General features: G+C 30.8%; 1 protein-coding gene across 2 annotated transcripts in view; it reads left to right on the top strand.

Moving 5' to 3' along the window:
• LOC115882692 (glycine N-acyltransferase-like) overlaps positions 1-26,584 on the top strand; it is a 47,166-nt gene that overhangs the window by 6,301 nt on the left and 14,281 nt on the right. For both annotated transcript variants that reach the window (XM_030900901.1, XM_030900900.1), the window contains one exon: positions 8,861-8,967. In XM_030900901.1, the coding sequence (XP_030756761.1) occupies positions 8,863-8,967 (105 nt within the window). In that variant the 5' untranslated portion in view covers positions 8,861-8,862. The remainder of the gene's footprint in view (positions 1-8,860; positions 8,968-26,584) is intronic.

Genomic DNA, 26,584 nt, shown 5'->3' with positions numbered 1-26,584 from the left:
CTCATACTGTACGAGGAGAAACATAATTTTGGTGTATACCGGGTGCGTATCAAAAGTGACTCACCCCTATAACGCTTTTTATTTTATCAGATAAAAAAATAAGATTTGGTATATTAGTATGACATAAGGTTACTTCTGGTTTCACCGGAAATGACTACAACTTTTGATTTTTAAATGGCATCCTCGGTATTTTTTTATTTTATTCGATAGGAAATGACACTCTCATATGTCATGTCTCTCATTTTAGCATATTTATGGTTTATTTGAAATTGTAATATACGGTTCATAACGACAGTTTGACACGAAATACCAAGTGTGTGGTACCAAATTATTAGTAAAAAAATCGCTTTTCGAATATGTTATGAGCCACCCTCATTCCATTTGAAAAAAATTGAGTTTATAAATGTTTTAATCTAAAATGTCAAAATATGACATGTCATTCTATATGAGAGCGTCATTTTCTATGAAATAAAGTAAAAAGAATACCGAGAGTGCCATTCACCTTTTATACAGGGTGCGGCAATGGTGCGTCGGGCATCTGTAAGATGTATTTCAGAAAAATATTTTAACTTCTGTAGGGTGGTAAAAAAAGTGCGAGTGGATCAGGACAATTTTTTCAAATAGAACACCCTGTATATTATTGTATTTTTGGCTTCCTTTCAGATCACTTTACATAATTCTAAGATATGAGTAAATATATTTCGATAGTTTCAGAGATATTAAAAATACAAGAACTGTACTGAAATCAAAACTATATCAGGTATTTACTTTAGATAGTCTGTAGTTATTTTGCTATAAATATGGTAACCGTAAATCATACAGGATGTTCAAAATTCTACTCCAAACTTTCCAAAATATAAAATAATGTTTCTTTGTTTTTTTTTAAACGGAACACTCAGTATATTAATTTTTCAATAGATGGAGAATTAAAAAATTAACATTTTTTGTATTTAGAGTGTTTCAAAATTTTGAACGGTTTCGCAGATGTACGTGGTTTTATATTTCATATGGTATTTTCCACAGTAAAAGTTTTATCGAAGCCAGCCAATGACTTTTCTCTTGTATTTTACCGTGGAAAGTGTCATATGAAATAATACTGCGTGTATCTGCGAAACCATTAAAAATTATGAAATACTTTAAATAAAAAAAATGTTCATGTTTTAACTCTCTATCTAATAAAAAAATAAAAGATGTTTCATTTAAAAAATCAAAGAAAAAATATTTTATATTTCATTAAGTTTGGCGTTTTTTAGAGTCATACATCAAATATTTAAAAAATAACTAGTTATTTAGAGCTAGTCAAATCAGATATACATTATTGATTTACACAAACAGGTGAGAAAGACAAACAACAAAAAATGAAAAAGATACACACATGCAATATATTTTGAAATAAATTTGTATTAAAATAATAAATTATAATTTATGAGCTATATATCTATTAAACTGTTTAAATGCATCAACCAAATGAACGTTCTGTATATTAGAGCAAATCCAACCTTGATATTAAAGTCTTGGCCTCCATCCAGACTACTTAAAATTCGAAGCATCAAGAAAAAATTACAAAGAAACGTAAAATTATGAAAATATGCTTATTTCCTTCTATTGTTAGTTTGTACGTACATGTTTTCTCTGATTTAAAAGTCCTAATCTCTATTTATTAAATATACTTACTTTAATCATGATTTTTTAATATTCCATGTATCTCATAATTATTAGATGTATTATTGTATCTTGTAAATACCATGTTTCGTTAAATGCTCTGTATATTACAGCAAAAGTGACCTTGAAACGTTAATTTTGGCGAAAGTCCAGGATACTTAAAAAATCCATCCCAGGCAAATTAAAAATAATAAACTATGTGAACTTAAATACTTTCGTTAATTTCACAAAAAAACATTGATTGTATAATATAAGTTTAATTAATATAATTTAAAATAATATAAATTACAAAACATTTTAATTTGTACACTTAAATAAGTATTGACAGAGATTATTATGACAGATAAATTTTATCTAACCTGGAAATATAATTTCCGATTTAAGTTGAAAGTTCATTTCAAATTGATTAAGTTTATTTCATGTTTGTAGAGAGTTAAAATAAAAGGAAAGAAAGATGAATGAATCTAAATGTTCTTTCATTTTTATTTTATATTTCCTTTGGGGTAATATTAAATTTAGAATATCTAATTAAAACTTTACAAAATTACTGTTTTGGTAGTAATTTTCTAAAGTTTTCGAAATTTATTATTAATAAACATTTTAAAAATATAATTTCATATATTTATAAAATTTTGTTTATATTAATATTTTGTGTACTCTCTAATAGATACTTCAGACTAACAGAAGTTGTAAAATATGAGTTATGAATAAAAAAAATAATTTTAAAATACGATTCAAAACCTTACTGCATATGATACGCATTATGTTGTTGAGTTACTGCTTATTAATAATAAATATATACAGGATGTCTTAGGCTGAGCGTGCATTAGAAGTTTCTAGAGAACCATAATGTCTAGATCGGAGATTTTTTGCACATCATTGTTTTAAAACGAGATCTATCGAATAAAAATATTTTCAATATGGCGGTACTTCCGGATATACCGGAAGTTGACTACAACTTTCTTATTTTAAACGGCCGCCCCTATTTTTTATTACATGCTTACATTCTCTGTAAAATTCTATGAATATTGATGTTAAACACTCTATATCTAACATTAACCGTTTTTTAGAAAAAAAATTAAAATTTTTGGAAGAAAAAAACTACCTTTCAAAAAAATGTATAGCTTAAAAGTCAAATTTAGTGATTGCTACAGCTATTTTGACATAAAGAGAAGACATGTAGCTATCTATTTCAAAAATTAAATTGTCCAAATGTCATATGATAATGGCGGTAGCTGTCATGAAATTGAGCGATTAAAAAGTTATCATAAATAATTTTTTTCAAATGGAAACCCACTTTTTTTTATTTCACTAGTGAAAATATTTTACAATTCGTTACTTTTTAACTGTACAGGGTGGGTCAAATTCGACGCTTTTAAATGGAAACAACCTTTTCTATAGGAGATTTTTTCAAAAATATGCATTTTTAACAAATCGCTGTAACTTTTTTGCTATGGAAAATTTTGTATTTTTATGCAAACATTTCCAAAGCACCTTTTTACATAGAATGTAATGGTTTAAGTATAATTTTTTTAAAATTAATAATTTAAGAATTATCAACAGAAAATTTGATTTTTTATATGAGACACCCTGTATATTTTTAATTAACTGAAAAGAATTTAAAATTACCTTTCCAAAAATATAGCACACTTGATATTTTGTTATAATCCCCTTCGAAATACAGAATTTTTATCAGTTCGCCACTTTTAACTAGTAGGCTTTGGACCCCTCATTGATGATATGCCCTTAATGGAACTCGAAAACATATTTTTCCAGCAAGACGACGCACCGCTTCTGAACGCTGAAGTTATCGGCAAATTTTTGCAGCCAATTTCAAGAATAATTGAATAGCTGATCAAGAACCCAGCCGTTGGCCGTCGAGGCCGCCTGACTTAGTGCCCATGGATATATTTGCGGAAGAATAAAGGTTCCTTATTCTTCTGTATAATCTAGACAAGAATTAGAAATACTTAGCAGTTATGAGAGGGTATCTTTCACCCCCACTGAGTTAATGAATTCCGCAAGAAATGTTCAAAAACTGCCCCGTCTGTACATAACAGAAGACGGTCGATATGTCGAACACCTGTAGCAAAATCTCATGTCCTGGTTTGCTATATATTTTTATTGTTATGAGATATAGTTTAAATGTGTTGATGTTGGTTAAATATATTTTAAATTGTTATAAAATTCTGCATTTCTCATAGCAAATATTATTTTCGTTTTAATTGATGTTCACAGCAAGATTTTTTTTTGCATTACAGCCGGTGCCGTTCAAAGCCTACTTATTTAAAGCGGGCGAATTTTTACATACTCTATATCTCGAAGAGGAATCGAGCAAAATATCAAGTGTGTTATATTTTTGGAAAGGTAATTTTAAATTCTTTTCAATAAATTAAAAATATACAGGGTGTCCCATATAAAAAATCAATTTTTCTGTTGATAACTCTTAAATTATTAATTTTAAAAAAATTATACTTAAACAATTAAATTCTACGTAAAAAGATGCTTTGGAAACGTTTTCATAGAAATACAAAATTTTCCATAGCAAAAAAGTTACAGCGATTTGTTAAAAATGCATATTTTTGAAAAACACCTCGTAACTCCGAAACGGTAACAGATATTGATGTGCGGTTTTCACCATCATGTTTTTGATGAAAATTGAGCTCCAGACACCGATATTAGTTTTCGTCTATCTACTATAGAAAAGGGTGTTTCCATTTAAAAGCGTCGAATTTGACCCACCCTGTACATGTTCCTGTACCAAAAATAAACCGTTTTTAAGTTATTTAAGATTTAGTTTGAAAACATATATTTTTCTGGATTTTATCTAGCTTTCTTTGACATTAAGTGTCAAAAAGTCAGACAATTTAGTTCCATCTTTCAAAAAACAAATTATTTAAATTTCATATATTGTAAATACTGTTGCTTAAAAGTTTAAAAATAGTATTTATAAAAATATATCTCGTATTTTTGCTCCTTAGTAGGGTTGGAAAAAATCATTATTTTTTTAAAAAAATCAAAAAAGTCAGATTTTTTTTATTTAAATCAGACCTTTTTAATTTAAATCAGATTTTTTTGATTTTAATTCAAAACAATATTTAAATCAGATTTCCAAATGACTAGGACTTATTTCCAGTTAATCTATACCCCGATACCGATAACATTAACAATTATTCTAGGTGGCGTGTGATTTTTCCACATCGGTCACCAATATATTCCGCAAAAAAAGTCGTCGTTTTTTTCATACGTCTCAAAAGTATTAATTTTTGTCAATTTAACGCCTAAGCAGAAAAGTAAAGCACTGTTACGCCTAAGCACAAAAGTATAAAAATATATTATTAAACTGATATTAACTGTCAAATTCAACGAGTGTACAAATTGTTGCTCGATTACTGTTTATATTATTTGCAATGTTTGAAATTGATTAAAAAATTATTTGTAATGTTTAAAAAAAAAGGTATGTTTTATTCGGAGAAAAAATGTACTTTTTGTGTCTCCCTGTAACGTCGGAATAGCTTTACGATGGTCCTTCAAAGGTGCAGCATCGTCAAAAAAAAGTATAATTTTTACTCTTAATAAAACAATACACTATTTTTCGGAAATAGTCTTAAGTTGAGAATGAAATTAGTATGTATTATCTAATGCCAAAATGTAAGGTACTTACTAACTTAACTGCAGATCAAAATGTCGGTAGGAACTTGAAAAAGAAATATAAAACAACATATTTTCTGAGAACGATTATAGATTCTCGGGGACGAAGATAGTCTCTATATTAGAAGAACCTAGTTCTGCACTAGACTTTGCGAATGATATGTATTGGAATTTTTGTCACTTATACATAAATTTTAAAATAAATCCCTGCGTTTAGCGGTCTAATGGATTCAGACGAAATAAGTTCAAAAATCGGTCCAACAATTACATTGATGAATAAATAATTTTATATAGTTTTATAACATTTACAATTATTTTTCAATTTATTATCTGTTATACCTGTTATAGAAATATGTTTTACAGTTTTCTAGGACACATTTTTATAACTTTTACAGTTATTTTTTGATTTATAATAAAGTTTCAATAATTTTTTTTTTTTATTTAAATCACATTATTAAAATTAAAAAAATCACTTGATTTAAATCATTTGATTTAAATCATGCCAACCCTGCTCCTTAGTGATATCTAATAGTTGATATTATTAATTATACTAATAATGTACTGTATTAACCCTGAAAAAAAACACAAAGTTGGCTTGCAAATGATGATCGATAATATACTGCTTTTTGAACAAAGTGTCACATCACTTGACGTTTAAAGTCATAGGCTACTTGTTAAAATCAAGAAAGTAAGGTCCGCTAGTAAAAAATTGTAAGCTTTCACAGCACATTTCATTTAAACCAAAAACTCTTAATACAAAACTAAAGTGTCAAAACGATTGACAATGTCAGAAAATGCAGCAATTTGACATTTTTTTACAGAAGAGCTACTATCTGAATCCCCACCGGGAAATTTAAATTCCAGCCCGGCGCCGAATATGTCCATGGTTGGCAACGATGAATTTAAAAACTGCGCCTTCGATTACATAACTCGACATTAACGATTAGACATTAACGATACACTATACAGGGTGGGTCTTAAATAAGTGCAAATATGTTTAGGGGTAATGTATTTCGACTCCAGAAACAAGATTATGAGGTTTTTTTCGCGAAAAAAAATTGAAAATTTGGATTTTTTTTAGTTTTCAGTTAAAAAATCATTATTTCTTGATAATATGGCAACATAGGTAGATTATAGATTAAATTTACAAGAATGAAAACCCAGAAAAGATCCAGTAGTTCTCAAAATTTAAGCAAAAAATATTTTTTTGGGTAAATTTTCAAAGCAAAATAACTCGGTTATTTTGGACTTATATGAAAAACGGTAAAGAGAAAATATGTTTCTTTTATCGAGATCTACCAGCCCTGAAAATATAATAACCAGCCCTAACCAAACTTATTTAAACCATTTTATATGTAAAATTATATGTTGAATATCATTGACGTTCAGTTCCAAGCCAACTTGAAGCCCTTTTTTTCGATCGTACGGTAATTTTAGTTACACTTTATTCGGTTATTTAAAACTAACTGATCCGGAACGGTATACCAGTAAATTATTAAAAGAATTGAATTGTAATAAAAAGCTTATAACCAATTCACTGACCATGGCTTATTCAGCTTAAAACAAATCTTTATGGACTGCTGGATATCCGAGGAAAATGTAATCCAGCACAGACTTCAAATTTTCTGGATTCGCTACGTTGACTCAAGATTTACACTCCAATAAGTGCAGTCGTTCCGAACAGAACTTTCCGAGATTCTTTACTGTTTTAAGGGCATTACACATTTACTGAGAAACCAACTCTCCACTGCAGAAAATGATTTGTTTCTTAGAACATCGCAAAGAGAATTTAAAAATTAACATACAGTAATTTTAGATTTAGCAATGTACAAATACTGCCCATAAATATAAATGTTTGTCAATGTAACACAATAAAAAAATAACATTAAATAATGTTTATACAGGGTGAGTTTCCGACGATGTTCTCTATGGATATCTCGGGAACTACTGAAGATAGAGAGTCGGTTAAATGGAGAAAGAATTGCAGTTTTGTGAGATCATAAATATTCGTTTTTCAGATTTTTGAAAAAGTTTATGGCTTACTAGATATTTAGAAAAAACAAATTTTGGCTGTTTTAAAAATTGTCCCTAATACTATTATAATCTATTTTAGACAAAAAGTTTTCAGATAAAAGTTGTAGATAATCACATTCCTAACGAGTTTGTGTTCTCCGATTTTTTCTAAAGCCTGTCATTTTTGACATATGACACAAACGTATGTTTTTTTTTAAATGGAAACCATAGTTGGCCATGATTTCATAAAAAGCGCCATTTTTTAAGCTTTTCAGCGATATAAGCTATAATATGTTTTTTTTTTCGAAAAAATAATGAGTTACAGTTAATAATGAGTAACAATATATTATTAAACGGTTCTTTCCAATTTGCATTACACAAACTAAAACTTAAAGAAATAATATCACTATCACTACATTCATAAGTTCTTTTGTAAACCTTGTTGTTAACCATACCGCATAAAAAATCTAAAGTGGATAAGTCTGGTGATCGAGGAGGCCCATGCAACTGGTCCACCTCTTCCTATCCCTGAGTTTGCATAATTATGATATAAATAATTTTTAACATTTCTTTCATTAGGGATGTGTCTTTTCATTAGTGTCATAACGACAGGCACGTTGGAACTACTCTATTGATGCGCAAGTATCTAAATTTAACTTTTCTAACATGTCTTGAAAACGCAGATTTTGATGTATGGCCAAAAAAAGTTGAACCAATAATCCTACACGCTCTTCTTCATTTGAAAAATTCATAAATATTTACAATTTTTGTTTATTTTAATTTACAAAGTTTGGATGTGACAGTTTCACATTTCTGAGAGCCACGACGATTGAACTTGTTTCCATGGCTATCTAAGTGAAATTGTTTAAAAATGAAAATAATTGGCTACAACTCAGTCATTTTTCGAAAAAAAACATATTATAGCTTATAATATCGCTGAAAAGCTTAAAAAATGGCGCTTTTTATGAAGTCATGGCCAACTATGGATTCTATTTAAAAAAACATATGTTTGTATCATACGTCAAAAATGACAGGCTTTAAAAAAACGGATGTGATTATCTACAACTTTTATCTGAAAACTTTTTGTTTAAAATGGATTATAATAGAATTAGGGACAATTTTTAAAATAGCCGAAATTTGTTTTTTTCGCAATATCTAGTAAGCCAAGAACTTTTTCAAAAATCTGAAAGGTGCATAATTATGACCCCACAAAACTGAAATTCTTTCCCCATTTAACCGACTCTCTATCTCGAGTAGTTTTCGAGATCCCTATAGAGAACATCGTAGAAAACTCACCCTGTATAGTATACTGACCAGTACGAATAACAGAAATCTGAAAATTTCCGTATACTTTAAAGTTCAATATATTTATTTAGATCTGGTGGGCCGATTTTGGTGATTGTTTAAACAATTTATAGCAAAATTATTTGACTTTTTAGCATCTCAGTTGATTTTAAAAACTTCGACCGCAGCACTCTACACAGCACTTATGACATAATATGTATTTTAACAATGTTTTTTTTTGGTTTTACAGCAATGGAAGAAGTTTTACCCGAAGGAAAGAATTTCAGATTGGTGGATGAATCTGAGCTTCCAGAAATCATTGAATTCCTTGCAAACTTCTTACCAGATTCCATAAAGGTATGTAGAAAATTAGTTTTTCTTTCGTTACTAGATTATCGATATACTGATATATTAAAATATATCGGGGTCCGGCAATAATGCGTAATGTTTAAGTACAAACCTAAAGCCTAGAAGCCTAGTAGGAAGATCATATGGCATTTTCCACAGTAAATTTTTATCAAAGCCACCGAATGATTTTTCTCTCGTATTTTTCAAAGAGCTTTTTCTGAAAGAGCCATATGAAATAATACTGCATGTATCTGCGAAACCATTAAAAATATTTAAATACTTTAAATATAAAAAATGTTCATTTTTTAACTCTCCATCTATTAAAAAAATAACATACAGGGTGTTCCATTAAAAAAAACGAGGAGAAGTATTTTATATTTTAGAAAGTCTGGCGTAGAATTTTAAACACCCAGTTTGACTTAAGATTACGATATTTATACCAAAGTAAGTATAGACCATCTAAAGTAAATACCTAATATAGATTGGGCTTCAGGACAGTTATTGTAACAGTTGAAAGTTTTTGAAAGAAAAAAAAGTTAAAACTTTACAGAAATTTAAGAACGTCTACAGGGTTGTTCACCACATACGACACGGAGTATTGTAGCTAAACGATTAGATTTTTACAAACAGTTTTGGGTTCGTTGAAGGACTATTAGAGCTACAATTTATAAATATTTTTACAAGATACAGAGTGTCCCAAATAAATAAAAAATATCAAAGTTGTATTTTTTTAAATGGAACACCCTGTATATTTTTACATTTTTAGTTTCTACGATTAAAATTAAGGTAAATTTGATAAAGGTTTATTACACTAAAACCTTACCGTTTTTGAAATATTTTCAATTTTGTGAAATTGCAGTCAAAATTTTAAGGCTTCATTTCTCCAAGGATATCAATGTTTTTAATACTAAATATTTACTGTAGTTTATCTATTGATCGGTTATTATGTTCTAATAATAAAAATTATACTACCTTATACAGAGTGTCTAAAATTTTATTTTAAATAATTACTAGCTTTACTTAGTTTAATTTAAATGGAACACCCTGTATATTTTATGAGAATCCGATGCACAATTTAATTGTATATCAAATTATACTATACCATTTTTTACCTATCTCTTCAAGTTTCCGTAGAAAAAACATTTTCTTGTAATTTAAAACTCATTTATCAATATACCCATGGAATACTGACATTTTAGATTATTTTTAAAGATGTACGAAATTTTTAAAGAGCACATAATATACTAATATTGTCGATATAGTTTGTTTATTTCATTAAAAAATAAAAAAAACTGTTTAAATATTTATTACAGAGGACCAATTAATATGATTCCAGTATTCAAACTACATTAATTGACTGTTTGCGTTGGTTAATAATAATTGCTCCAAATACTAAAAAAACTGAATTTTGTATGTGTATTAGACAGTGTGGTAAAAAGCAACACCTTAAAAATGATATTTCATTTTTTGACAAATGCTTATTTATAACAACAGAGACATTCATTTTCATAACTTACTATTATATTGATTTCTGATTCAAATACACATTTATTTAGAATAATATATTAACGAACATAATTAAGTATGTAATTAATTAGTATTTGGGCGGAAATAATGGTGGTATATTTAATAAATGGTATACTCTTTTATAAAGATTTAAATAGTTTTCTTTTTGCATACAAATGGGCTAGTAATATTATCATTTTGCTAAAAACGATAATATTACTAGCCTGTACATTTTGTAAATTTGTTGCTTTAAAAACAATCTAAAATGTCAATATTCCATAGGTATATTGATAAATGAGGTCTAAATTATAAGAAAATGCATTTTCTATGAAAATTTGAAGGGATAGGTAAAAAGTGCTATAATACAATAATACAATTTGATAGACAATTAAATTGTGCATCTGATTTTCCTAAAATATACAGGGTGTTTGGTTTGGTTTGGCCATTTAAATTAAACAAGTTATTGCCGTTTAAAACTAGAAATAATTTAAAATAAATTTTTAGACACTCTGTATGAGGTAGTATTATTTTTATTATTGCAACACAATAACTGATCAATAAATATACTTCAGTAAATATTTAATATTAAAAACTTTGATACCCTTGGAGAAATGACGCCTTAAAATGTTGACTGCAATTTCACAAAATTGAAAATATTTCAAGAACGGTAAGGTTTAAGTGTAATAAACCTTAATCAAATTTACCTTTATTTTAATCGTAGAAACTAAAAATGCAATAATATACAGGGTGTTTCATTTAAAAAAATACAACTTTGATATTTTTTATTTATTTGGGACACTTTGTATCTTGTAAAAATATTTTTAAATTGTAGCTCTAATAGTCCTTCAACGAACCCAAAACTTACAATTTGTAAAAATCTAATCATTTAGCTACAATACTCCGTGTCGTATGTGGTGAACAACCCTGTATACATGATTGAAATATAGCAGTTCAATGTACACTACCTAATAAATGTTTCAGTTAGCTCTCAAAAGCTATTTAGTCAGATAAAATAAACAGGAATTGATTTATAGCTAAAGACTCTCCCACCTTACATTTACGGTGTATTTATGAACCCTATAAATAATACATATTTAGAGATAATTACATCATTTAATCGTTTTTATTTTAAATTGATAGTATTTTTTTCCAATATAATACACATATTCTATGCGCTCTTTAGTGTTACAATAAACCAAATGTATTTAAAATATGGTGAAATTTGCTAAAAATATTATTACTAAAAATATCAAAATAGTAGCGCAAATGAAAGGCAAGTCATGTAAAACAATAGTATAGCTATACATATTAGATACTTTTTATTTATTAACTGAAATTGAAAAAGAGCTTATTATAAAAAAAATAATTAGTAGTTTTATCTGTAATATTTTCCAAAGAAATTTTTAAATACTATTACACAATAATTAGTCTCATAGTTTTTGGGAAACTTTTTAAACACTGCCTTTGAACAGGAACAAAAGTGCTGGTAGTATATCGATCATGGAAAAAGTTGCTTTGACCTTAAACTTGAATAAAACGCCACCGTGATAGCGTATTACAACGCTGTTATGTATTTATTTTTTCCTAAACTGCAGTTTTATTGAACACGCAAGTCAAAAATTTTACAAAAGGTTATAAAAACCCATTAAATTTTTACTTAATAACTATCGGACAAAAAAGATTTTTCGTAATATTTTAAAAACAACACCAAGTTCAATATATCTTATTCTAGTTGGCCGATTTTGATGATTTTTAAGCAATTTATAAGTAAATTATCTGACTTTTTTTGCTTTTTTTTAAATAAAAATTAAAATCCCAATATTTTTATTATACGAGGGAAAACAAAATGCGAAAGTTTGAAGTTGCGTCTTTTCTAAATAGTTTGTTTGTTGATTCATCTCTCTAGAATTTTTAGCACTAAAAGCATGCTTTTGCTTTTGGTCTTTGTCAGCATACCTATGAAATAGAGCTTATTGTTTTTCTAGTGTCGCAATCATGTAAAAATCATATTATTATTCTTCGTTGGCAGTTAGTTATGCAGGGAAGATGGTTTTAAGGCCAGAAAGTTATCTTTATCATTTAATTAAAGCAACAATAATGGATACATTGAAAAATACAAAAATACAAGTGAAAAAATATATAATTGTCGCAATAAAGATGTTTATTATTATTACTCTTAATCACAGTGTAAAAGAAAATATAAATTAAATATTATCTTAATAATGTATGCCAATAAATATAAAGAAAATAAACATCCTATAATTGTCTGTTTTGATGGGAAATCACTGTACTTATTGAAAATGTATGGCTACACGATAAACGTATCTCATTTATTATGTCTAACCCACTTGTTGAAGCTACTATTCATCTATGTATAGCTCTCTATGTAAAAGTAAAACCGTTATACGAAAAAAGTCTTATAAATTAAACCAGTTCATAATAAAATACCGTGTGGTGCATAATAATTTTTTATTATAGAATATTTTTTTTTTAAATTATGACCTCCGGAAAAAATTTCATGCTTCTTTCGTGTTGTTTGCCGGCATTTTAGTCACGAGAAAAATGTCTGCCAACAATTTTTCACGTTTCTTAATAATAAATAAAAGCTAATTGGTAATTATAACTCGTGTACCTTATTGAATTTTTAGTGTCAAAATTTCACCATTTCAATTGGCCGCGCCGGCTTTAAGCCCGGGGATCGCGCTGGCAGACATGACTATTTCATAATGGCAACACAAAAGGATACTTCACAAGAAAAATTAGCCATGTAACGATGATAAGGTTTTTTATGTAGCCAGCTCTTAGACTATAAGTCAACAAAAACAGAGGTTTGAAACTAAGGAGCTAAGGTATTAAGCACATGGAAGTGTGAAGACATAAATAATTGAACAGGAAGAAAATAACATCTTCTTCTTCTTCTTCCTTCTTCATACTAGGCGAATCGCCTGTTTGGTTTCGTCGTCTCTACCGGTTAGACTGACAAGTTGTCGCTCCATCGTTTTCATGGACGTCCTAAGCTTCTGCGACCTAGCGGTGATTTGTCGCGTGAAACTCTCACTATCCTTCTGTTGTCCATTCTGCTGATATGCTCGTTCCATTCTTCCTTTCTGCTGAGTACCCACTCATTTACATTTTCCACCTTGCACGCTCTTCTTATGCTTTCATTTCTCTCCCTGTCCAGAAGCGTCTTTTCAGCTATTCTGCGTAGTACTCTCATTTTGGTTGTTTCTAGTAGTTGTTTAGTTTTCGCTGTATCAGGTCGAGTTTCTGGAGTGTATGTCATTATTGGTCGTACCGTTGCCTTGTAAATTCTCGCTTTAGTCTCCACCTCAATGTTTTTATTTCGCCATATTGTATCATTCAGGCATCCTGCTATTCTGGTTGCCTTCGTTGTCCGTTCTCGCACCTCCGCTTCTACATCACCATATCCTGAGATTTCTATGCCTAGATACTTTAAACTTCATCTCTTTGCTGAATAACATTCCCTCGACTTCCAGTTTGCATCTTAGTGGTACTTTTGATGTCGTCATGCATTTAGTTTTCTGGGTCGATATTATCATATTAAGTGATTTGGCAGTGCAATTAAATCGATGTAATAAGCGCTGTAGATCGTTCTCATTTTCAGCTACCAATACGGCGTCATCGGCATAACATAGAATAGTAATTTCCTGGTCGCCCATACTGTATCCCTTCGGTAAACGTACATTTCCTATTATTTCGTCCATAATGATGTTGAAAAGAAGAGGGCTCAGGGAGTCACCTTGTCGGATACCACAGCCTACATTTATTGGTTCGGTCAGGACCCCGTTAATTTTAGCTTGAATTTGGTCCAAGCTTCATATATGTTTTGTATGGTTTAACGAGGTTGTGTGGGATTTGCCTATTGTAAAGAAGGCGTACAACGTCTCTTAGCTGCACACGGTCGAACGCTTTTTCTAAATCAATAAAACACATATACGCTGGTTTGTTATATTCGATTAATTTTTCTGTTATCTGTCTTATGACAAAAACCGCGTCTGTGCATGATCTGCCCGATCTGAAAACTTGCTGTTCATCTGCTAAGCATGTTAAGTCGTTTATTTTGGTTCTTATCACTTTTGTCGTAAGTTTTAGTGTGGTGCTTAGAAGATTTATGCCTCTATGGTTTGAGGGCAGCTTCTTATCTCCTCTAACATAGATATATAAGATAGACATGAATATTCTTCATGAAATAACATAGACATGAATATTCTTCATGTTGAAGAAAAAAACATTGACTCCTCGTTTGAGCACACTCAAGAACCATCTTTATGGGCATTATTAAATACAGAAATTAAGATTGACTAACGATTAATCTTAGTAGAATGCTAATGATTCTCCCCTATAATAGTTTTGTATTGTAAGGCGTGAATTTCTCAATAATTTGGGGCATTTTTTTGACTGTGAATAGGGAATTATGTAAATATTTTTTTAATTGGTATAGTTTAATAAAGTTCCTTGTGCCTACCAGTAAAAGAATAAAAACGAATTGTAGCTTTGTTTGGGCCGTATTATAAATTATTAGTAATTTGGAGGTAGATTTCGCAAATAACTTTTAGATGCCCGTTCCAAATAAAACGAAATTCTAGACGACAGTACAACTTTTTAACGCCTCTTCACAAAAGTCTAATACAACTATTGCATAAATCTGGGGAGGTAATATTTGACCTTTTCAAAATTTACATGAAATTGTAGAAAAAACAGGAAATATATGACAGGTTTACTCAAACTCTTCAATCATTTTGGATCTATCAGTATAATTAAAATAAAATCTTTTTGTATTTCATTTCTCTCTTTTCTGTGCATAAAGTAGAGACTTTTTGCGGTAAGATGTAATATACGAATTTTTTATTCTTTAGAGCTCTTTTTCGTGTCAGTAAAAGACGCCTTTTTTTCAACTTCCAAATGCGCAGCAACTTCAAACCGGTCTGAATCTGCAGGAAAGAAGTTAGAACTTTTACGGAAATTCCGTTTTTTTTCGTTTTTAACTTCGCACAACTTTTGTTCGAGTCGAATTTAAATATTACCTAAACTCTTGCAATAACTCAAACGTTTTATTTGAGTTTATTTGACGGTAAAAGTTAGTATATAACTTCATAATAATTTCATCAATTCCATTAAATGTATAAAACTATTTTCGCATACATTACACAATTACATAAGTTCTTAGATCTCTAAATTTACCTTTATAAGAAAAAATCGGAGCATTTCAGTTGATTTCAAAAATGGATCCGTAGCGCTGTATACGGTAGAAATCAGAAATGTCCACTGTTATGTATTTCACGCCGTTCCGGTTACAGTTCTTGTTGATCGCATTAAAATAATATTGAAATCGTGGGTTTGTCATAATATTTAGTATTTTAGTTTTTTTGCTAGTTAGTTGACACTACTAAAAACTCAGGTACGAGGTTTGTGTGATGTAACGCTGTTTCGGGTAGTAGGTTAGGTTAGATTAGGTTGCTGGGCTCTGGGATCATATTTGGATCCTCACTGGAGGCCTTGGGCCCATTGCGATACTCCTGTATTGTTTTACCAAACCTTCCTCTCATTCTTTCTTTGCGTTAAAGCACTTCCAACTCTTTACTTCCAGCACTTTATTACGACAGAAATAGCAAAAATAAGGTGAATTTTTTCTGGGAATTGTGACACAGCTTTTCAAGAAACCGGTATCATAGATAAAAGAAACAGGTTTATATTTTAATGCTGGCTTGCCGCTAAAACTTATAATTGTTTTGGGGTGCATATTGTCGCTACGGGATCTGGCGTTGTTATAGCGGTTGCTAAGAACAACCGTAAACAAGAACAGAAATAATTGTTTCTTTTCAAAGTCAGAATCTTCAGAAATTATAAATCTTTCAAAATTTGGGTAAACCACGTTTAAACTGTTGTCATTGAAAAGTATCGAAAAGTGTTGAAAGCGTCCATTTTCGAAGTAATTATTGCTATTTTTGTGAGTTTAATTTAAATTTTATTTACTCCAACCCGTGATAATAATTGTAAAAAAGTAGCATGAAAAACTTAAAAAGCTGTGCTGTGCATGAAAAAACATCCTAGATCGTGGTATAACGTCGGTTTCCAATGTTCCATTCCAGGTATTTCATAATCATATTCTTATATAAAATAAAGTTTTTGTATGCAACACACTGTATTTTATTTAAAAAATTAAAAGGAAATAATAAAATTTGAATAAATAATAATATTTAGCGACATAATCTCCGGAAAAAGAGGAACTGTCTGAAATTACCTAAAGCTTTAGGGTCGCGACCGTTGTGAGAATAGCGCCAAATAGTATTTACATTGGCCTTTTGGAAACTTCTTCCAATCTAAACATGTTTCATTTAGTCTATGACTATTAATTCTTTTTAAAATATTTTTAGGATTTTTAGGATTTTCAGGTTTACTAATGCTAAAATCATGAGCTGACGTTCGAAATGATACATCGCCTGTACACTCTCCCTTCATTATTTCTGCAAATATCGGCCTGAAAATGCCCAATCACGGAAGCCCTAGAATTCAGATGAGATATTCGGCGCCGCTTTGACGCCTAATTTGACGTGAGACAGCACTTGCTCTCGTTCGCTGCAATCTAAGTTTTCGCAAACTGGAATGGCTTCCCCAATCAAGAAAAATACAGAGTCACATTAAAGGAATGAAGAAATAATTAGCACATGGCTTTTTACAGTGGCGTGCCAATTCATAAAGGAGAGCAAAATTTTTAAATTATATAAAATCGAAAAATTTAACTCTAACAGCTAACTTAACCACATAATCCAATTGTTTTTATAATAAACGGTTTTATTATTGAACGAAAGCGCGAATTTTGTTGGTTACAACTTTGTTTTTTATTTTTTAAATCAGGTATTCTTTAATTTTGTATTTGTTTGCAATCTTGTGTTCAATCTTAATTTACTTAGTTCAATACACTTCACTTAAAGCCACCATAAAAGCTCTCTAGGGTGGGGATCCTTGACAGTTCTGTTTGACGATTCATTTGACACATTTGAATTTGATTTGAAATTTTGTGGATTTGTCAGTCTTTACGGAGCTTTATTTTATGTTATTTATTATTTATTCTACTACTGATAGTTGTATAAAGGTAGTAAATCTAGATGGAAATTGTGGCAGAAACTTAAATTAACAGTGACACTATCGCGATTTATCGAAAAGTTCTGAAATAGTTGGTTGTGTAGCGCGGTAGATCTCGGCAAAATTAAGTGAAATAATGAAACAACTTTTCGCTAGTAAGTGACTATATAATATACATACGTGTAGTAAACCGATCATTTATGAAATTCACTTAAATTAACTAAATTATATATTTTTCTTGCATTTTAGCTTTTATTTATTATTTGTCAAGATTAGATGTCAAAGAATTTAGATACGTTAATTTGACTTACCAGCTTCAGTAGCGTATCGGATGTTTGTGTTAATAAATACTTATTATAACTTATCTATTTTTATTAGAATTATATATTTTTATAACAATTTTTAATAATCTACAACAACATTTATTCATAACGTAAAATAAAACAACAAATTATTGAGTCTACCTCATCGTCTACCCTACATCATAGTTTTACATTTTTTAAATAAAAATTAGAACGACACTGATAAACCGGAATTTAAGTCGGCCATATTTGAGGCCCATCGCGGTGTACCTAAGATTGTTGATATGCTCCTTCCTTAAGCCGGAGTCTCATGACTGAAATCCGATGGTGCCGACATCCGAAAGTTGAAGTTATCGTGTGAAATAAAAAAGCCTGTCACATACATCCAAAAGTTCGTTCCGAAATTTTGACAGTTTTGACATTTAGACTTGTAATTACTATGTATTATTATTATGTATTATTCCATGTATTATTGGAGAAACACTTATAAAAATAACTTCTCGCCAAATATCCTGAAATTGCCCACTTCCCACTAAACTTGATTTTAAAAATCAATGTTTTCAATAAAAGTGAGGTTAAAAACACACGATATCGTACAAAAGTTAAAACAAAATTTAACTTTATACGACGTCTGGACGATTAGTTAAAATATCGGATAAAAAATTGGTGTCAAAATATTTCGACCAATAGGAGCACCGTCGGATCGTCGTGTCATCGGATTTCGTATGCATGAGACTCCGGCTTTAGTCTTCTTATTCAAAGGGTTACTAGTTTATTTGGTTGCCTGTGATATGCATATACAGGGTGTTTCCTAATTCAATCTAAAAAAATAAATACATCACCATATCCTGAGATTTCTATGCCTGTAGGATACTTAAACTTCATCTCTTGCTGAATAACATTCCTCGACTTCCAGTTTGCATCTTAGTGGTACTTTTGATGTCGTCATGCATTTAGTTTTCTGGGTCGATATTATCATATTAAGTGATTTGGCAGCAATTAAATCGATGTAATAAGCGCTGTAGATCGTTCTCATTTTCAGCTACCAATACGGCGTCATCGGCATAACATAGAATCAGTAATTTCCTGGTCGCCCATACTGTATCCCTTCGGTAAACGCCACATTTCCTATTATTTCGTCCATAATGATGTTGAAAAGAAGAGGGCTCAGGGAGTCACCTTGTCGGATACCACAGCCTACATTTATTGGTTCGGTCAGACCCCGTTAATTTTAGCTTTCGAATTTGGTTCGCTTCATATATGTTTTGTATGGTTTTAACGAGGTTGTGTGGGATTTGCCATTGTAAAGAAGGTGTACAACGTCTCTTAGCTGCACACGGTCGAACGCTTTTTCTAAATCAATAAAACACATATACGCTGGTTTCCATTATATTTTGATTGATTTTTCTGTTATCTGTCTTATGACAAAAACCGCGTCTGTGCATGATCTGCCCGATCTGAAACCTTGCTGTTTATCTGCTAAGCATGTTAAGTCGTTTATTTTGGTTGTTATCACTTTTGTCGTAAGTTTTAGTGTGGTGCTTAGAAGATTTATGCCTCTATAGTTTGAGGGCAGCTTCTTATCTCCTCTTAACATAGATATATAAGATAGACATGAATATTCTTCATGAAAATAACATAGACATGAATATTCTTCATGTTGAAGAAAAAAAACATTGACTCCCGTTTTGAGCACACTCAAGAACCATCTTTATGGGCATATTAAATACAGAAATTAAGATTGACTAAAAACGACACCTTAGTAGAATGCTAATGATTCTCCCCTTAATAGTTTTGTATTGTAAGGCGTGAATTTCTCAATAATTTGGGGCATTTTTTGACTGTGAATAGGGAATTATGTAAATATTTTTTTAATTGGTATAGTTTAATAAAGTTCCTTGTGCCTACCAGTAAAAAGAATAAAACGAATTGTAGCTTTGTTTGGGCCGTATTATAAATTATTAGTAATTTGAGGTAGATTTCTTGCAAATAACTTTTAGATGCCCGTTCCAAATAAACGAAATTCTAGACGACAGTACAACTTTAACGCCTCTTCACAAGTCTAATACAACTATTGCATAAATCTGGGGAGGTAATATTTGACCTTTCAAAATTTACATGAAATTCAGAAAAAACAGGAAATATATGACAGGTTTACCAAACTCTTCAATCATTTTGGATCTATCAGTATAATTAAAATAAAAATCTTTTGTATTTCACTTTCTTTCTGTGCATAAAGTAGAGACTTTTTGCGGTAAGATGTAATATACGAATTTTTATTCTTTTAGAGCTCTTTCGTGTCAGTAAAGACGCCTTTTTTTCAACTTCCAAATGCGCAGCAACTTCAAACCGGTCTGAATCTGCAGGAAAGAAGTTAGAACTTTACGGAAATTCCGTTTTTTTTCGTTTTTAACTTCGCACAACTTTGTTCGAGTCGAATTTAAATATTACCTAAACCTTGCAATAACTCAAACGTTTTATTTGAGTTTATTTGACGGTAAAAGTTAGTATATAACTTCATAATAATTTCATCAATTCCATTAAATGTATAAAACTATTTTCGCATACATTACACAATTACATAAGTTCTTAGGACTTAAATTTACCTTTATAAGAAAAATCGGAGCATTTCAGTTGATTTCAAAATTCCGACCGCAGCGCTGTATACGGTAGAAATCAGAAATGTCCACCATGTATTTCACGCCGTTCCGGTTACAGTTCTTGTTGATCGCATTAAAAATAATATTGAAATCGTGGGTTTGTCATAATATTTAGTATTTTAGTTTTTGCTAGTTATTGACACTACTAAAACTCAGGTACGAGGTTTGTGTGATGTAACGCTGTTTCGGGTAGTAGGTTAGGTTAGGTTAGGGTTGCTGGGGTTTGGGATCATATTTTGATCCTCACTGGAGGCCTCGGCCCATTGCGATATACTGCCTGTATTGTTTTACTCAAACCTTCCTCTCATTCTTTCTCTTCTTTGCGTTAAAGCACTTCCAACTCTTTACTTCCAGCACTTTATTACGACAGAAATAGCGCAAAATAAGGTGAATTTTTTTCGCCGGGAATTTAGACACAGCTTTTCAAGAAACCGGTATCATAGGATAAAAGAAACAGGTTTATATTTTAATGCTTGGCTTAAGCCGCTAAACTTATAATTGTTTTGGGGGTGCATACGTTCTACGGGATCTGGCGTTGCTATAGCGGTTGCTAAGATCAACCGTAAACAAGAACAGAAATAATTGTTTCTTTTCAAAGTCAGAATCTTCAGAAATTATAAAAATCTTTCAAAATTTAAACCACGTTTAAACTCGTTGTCATTGAAAAAGCATCGAAAAGTGTTGAAAGCGTCCATTTTCGAAGTAATTATTGCTATTTTGTGAGTTTAATTTAAATTTTATTTACTCCAACCCGTGATAATAATTGTAAAAAGTAGCATGAAAACTTAAAAAGCTGTGCTGTGCATGAAAAACATCCTAGATCGTGGTATAACGTCGGTTTCAATGTTCCATTCCAGGTATTTCATAATCATATATATTCTTATATAAAATAAAGTTTTTTGTATGCAACACACTGTATTTCTATTTAAAAAATTAAAAGGAAATAATAAAAATTTGAATAAATAATATATTTAGCGAACATAATTCCGGAAAAAGAGGAACGCGCCTGAAATTACCAAAAGCTTTAGGTCGCGACCGTTGTGAGAATAGCGCCAAATAGTATTTACATTGGCCTTTTTTGGAAACTTTCCAATCTAAACATGTTTCATTTATCTATGACTATTAATTCTTTAAAATATTTTTAGATTTTAGGATTTTCAGGTTTACTAATGCTAAATCATAGCTGACGTTCGAAATGATACATCGCCTGTACACCCCTTCATTATTTCTGCAAATATACGGCCTGAAAATGCCTCCAATCACGGAAGCCCTAGAATTGCAGACAGATATTCGGCGCCGCTTTTGACGCCTAATTTGACGTGAGATACAGTTAATTTGCCTTCGTTCGCTAAAATCTAAGTTTTCGCAAACTGGAATGGCTTCCTCAATCAAGAAAATACAGAGTCACATTAAAGGAATGAAGAAATAATTAGCACATGGCTTTTTACAGTGGCGCAAAATTCATAAAGAGAGAGCAAAATTTTTAAATTATATAAAATCGAAAATTTAACTCTAACAGCTAACTTAACTAACATAATCCAATTGTTTTATAATAAACGGTTTTATTATTGAACGAAAGCGCGAATTTTGTTGGTTACAACTTTGTTTTTTATTTTTTAAATCAGGTATTCTTTAATTTGTATTTGCTTCGTAATCTTGTGTTCAATCCACTTACTTAGTTCAATACACTCACTTAAAAGCCACCATAAAAGCTCTCTAGGGTGGGGATCCTTGACAGTTCTGTTTGACGATTCATTTGACACATTTGAATTTGATTTGAAATTTTGTGGATTTGTCAGTCTTTACGGAGCTTATTTTATGTTATTTATTATTTATTCTACTACTGATAGTTGTATAAAGGTAGTAAATCTAGATGGAAATTGTGGCAGAACTTAAATTAACAGTGACACTATCGCGATTTATCGAAAAAGAGTCTAAAATAGTTGGTTGTGTAGCGTGCGGTAGATCTCGGCAAAAATTGAGTGAAATAATGGAACAACTTTTCGCTAGTAAGTGACTATATAATATACATACCGATCATTATATATTATATAAAACCGATCATTTATGAAATTCGCTTAAATTAACTAAATTATATATTTTTCTTGCATTTTAGCTTTTATTTATTACTTGTCAAAGATTAGATGTCAAAGAATTTAGATACGTTAATTTGACTTACCTGCTTCAGTAGCGTATCGGATGTTTGTGGTAATAAATACTTAATATAACTTATCTATTTTTATTAGAATTATATATTTTTATAACAATTTTAATAACTACCAACATTTATTCACAACGTAAAATAAAACAACAAATTATTGAGTCTACCCCACGTCTACCCTACATCATAGTTTTACATTTTTTAAATAAAATTAGAACGACACTGATAAACCGGAATTTAAGTCGGCCATATTTGAGGCCCATCGCGGTGTACCTAAGATTTTTGATATGCTCCTTCCTTAAGCCGGAGTCTCATGCATCCGAAATCCGATGGTACGACATCCGAAATTTGAAGTTATCGTGTGAAATAAAAAAAGCCTGTCACATACATCCGAAAGTTCGTTCCGAAATTTGACAGTTTTGCCATTTTTCTGCTGCATTGAATAGAGATTCATGTCATGTTTTATTGGAGAAACACTTACAAAAATAACTTCCTCGCCAAATATCCCGAAATTGCCCACTTCCCACTAAACTTGTTTTTAAAAACCAATGTTTTCAAAAAAAGTGAGGTTAAAAAACACACGATATCGTACAAAAGTTAAACAAAATTTAACTTTATACGACGTCGGACGATTAGTTAAAAATATCGGATAAAAATTGGTGTCAAAATATTTCGACCAATAGGAGCACCGTCGGATCGTCGTGTCATCGGATTTCGTATGCATGAGACTCCGGCTTTAGTCTTCTTATTCAAAGGGTTACTAGTTTATTTGGTTGCCTGTGATATGCATATACAGGGTGTTTCCTAATTAATCTAAAAAATAAATACATCACCATATCCTGAGATTTCTATGCCTAGATACTTAAACTTCATCTCTTGCTGAATAACATTCCCCTCGACTTCCAGTTTGCATCTTAGTGGTACTCTTGATGTCGTCATGCATTTAGTTTTCTGGGTCGATATTATCATATTAAATGATTCGGCAGTGCAATTAAATCGATGTAATAAGCGCTGTAGATCGTTCTCATTTTCAGCTACCAATACGGTGTCATCGGCATAGCATAGAATAGTAATTTCCTGGTCGCCCATACTGTATCCCTTCAGTAAACGTACATTTCCTATTATTTTGTCCATAATGATGTTGAAAAGAAGAGGGCTCAGTGAGTCACCTTGTCAGATACCACAGCCTACATTTATTGGTTCGGTCAGGACCCCGTTAATTTTAGCTTGAATTTGGTTCGCTTCATATATGTTTAGTATGGTTTTAACGAGGTTGTGTGGGATTTGCCTATTGTAAAGAAGGTGTACAACGTCTCTTAGCTGCACATGGTCGAACGCTTTTTCTAAATCAATAAAACACATATACGCTGTTTGTTATATTTGATTGATTTTTTCTGTTATCTGTCTTATGACAAAACTGCGTCTGTGCATACCCGTCTGATCTGAAACCTTGCTGTTTTATCTGCTAAGCATGTTAAGTCGTTTATTTTGGTTGTTATCACTTTTTATCGTAAGTTTTAGTGTGGTGCTTAGGGAAGATTTATGCCTCTATAGTTTGAGGGCAGCTTATCTCCTCTCTTAAACATAGATATATAAGATAGACATGAATATTCTTCATGAAAATAACATATTACGAATATTCTTCATGTTGAAGAAAAAACATTGACTTCGCTTTGAGCACACTCAAGAACCATCTTTATGGGCATATTAAATACAGAAATTAAGATTGACTAAAAACGACACCTTAGTAGAATGCTAATGATTCTCCCCTTAATAGTTTTGTATTGTAAGGCGTGAATTTCTCAATAATTTGGGGCATTTTTTGACTGTGAATAGGGAATTATGTAAATATTTTTTTAATTGGTATAGTTTAATAAAGTTCCTTGTGCCTACCAGTAAAAGAATAAAAAACGAATTGTAGCTTTGTTTGGGCCGTATTATAAATTATTAGTAATTTGGAGGTAGATTTCTGCAAATAACTTTTAGATGCCCGTTCCAAATAAAACGAAATTCTAGACGACAGTACAACTTTAACGCCTCTTCACAAAAGTCTAATACAACTATTGCATAAATCTGGGGAGGTAATATTTGACCTTTTCAAAATTTACATGAAATTGTAGAAAAAAACAGGAAATATATGACAGGTTTACCAAACTCTTTCAATCATTTTGGATCTATCAGTATAATTAAAATAAAATCTTTTGTATTTCAATTTCCTTTCTGTGCATAAAGTAGAGACTTTTTGCGGTAAGATGTAATATACGAATTTTTATTCTTTTAGAGCTCTTTCGTGTCAGTAAAAGACGCCTTTTTTCAACTTCCAAATGCGCAGCAACTTCAAACCGGTCTGAATCTGCAGGAAAGAAGTTAGAACTTTTACGGAAATTCCGTTTTTTTTTTCGTTTTTAACTTCGCACAACTTTTGTTCGAGTCGAATTTAAATATTACCTAAACCTTGCAATAACTCAAACGTTTTATTTGAGTTTATTTGACGGTAAAAGTTAGTATATAACTTCATAATAATTTCATCAATTCCATTAAATGTATAAAACTATTTTCGCATACATTACACAATTACATAAGTTCTTAGACTTAAATTTACCTTTATAAGAAAAATCGGAGCATTTCAGTTGATTTCAAAAAATTCCGACCGCAGCGCTGTATACGGTAGAAATCAGAAATGTCCACTATGTATTTCACGCCGTTCCGGTTACAGTTCTTGTTGATCGCATTAAAATAATATTGAAATCGTGGGTTTGTCATAATATTTAGTATTTTAGTTTTTTGCTAGTTATTGACACTACTAAAACTCAGGTACGAGGTTTGTGTGATGTAACGCTGTTTCGGGTAGTAGGTTAGGTTAGGTTAGGTTGCTGGGGTTTGGGATCATATTTGATCCCTCACTCGGAGGCCTTGGGCCCATTGCGATACTCCTGTATTGTTTTACCAAACCTTCCTCTCATTCTTTCTTTGCGTTAAAGCACTTCCAACTCTTTACTTCCAGCACTTTATTACGACAGAAATAGCGCAAAAATAAGGTGAATTTTTTCGCCGGGAATTTAGACACAGCTTTTCAAGAAACCGGTATCATAGATAAAAGAAACAGGTTTATATTTTAATGCTTGGCTTGCCGCTAAAACTTATAATTGTTTTGGGGTGCATACGTTCTACGGGATCTGGCGCTGCTATAGCGGTTGCTAAGAACAACCGTAAACAAGAACAGAAATAATTGTTTCTTTTCAAAGTCAGAATCTTCAGAAATTATAAAATCTTTCAAAATTTAAACCACGTTTAAACTGTTGTCATTGAAAAAGTATCGAAAAGTGTTGAAAGCGTCCATTTTCGAAGTAATTATTGCTATTTTGTGAGTTTAATTTAAATTTTATTTACTCCAACCCGTGATAATAATTGTAAAAAAGTAGCATGAAAAACTTAAAAAGCTGTGCTGTGCATGAAAAAACATCCTAGATCGTGGTATAACGTCGGTTTCCAATGTTCCATTCCAGGTATTTCATAATCATATATTCTTATATAAAATAAAGTTTTTTGTATGCAACACACTGTATTTTATTTAAAAAATTAAAAGGAAATAATAAAAATTTGAATAAATAATAATATTTAGCGACATAATTCCGGAAAAAGAGGAACCGCTCCGAAATTACCAAAAGCTTTAGGTCGCGACCGTTGTGAGAATAGCGCCAAATAGTATTTACATTGGCCTTTTGGAAACTTTCCAATCTAAACATGTTTCATTTATCTATGACTATTAATTCTTTTAAAATATTTTTAGGATTTTTAGGATTTTCAGGTTTACTAATGCTAAATCATAGCTGACGTTCGAAATGATACATCGCCTGTACACCCTTCATTATTTCTGCAAATATCGGCCTGAA

Source organism: Sitophilus oryzae, unplaced genomic scaffold, assembly GCF_002938485.1.
Source record: "Sitophilus oryzae breed Bouriz unplaced genomic scaffold, Soryzae_2.0 scaffold_179_pilon_pilon, whole genome shotgun sequence".
Classification (NCBI taxonomy): Eukaryota; Metazoa; Arthropoda; class Insecta; order Coleoptera; family Curculionidae; genus Sitophilus; species Sitophilus oryzae.
This window is presented reverse-complemented; position numbering and strand designations above follow the sequence as displayed.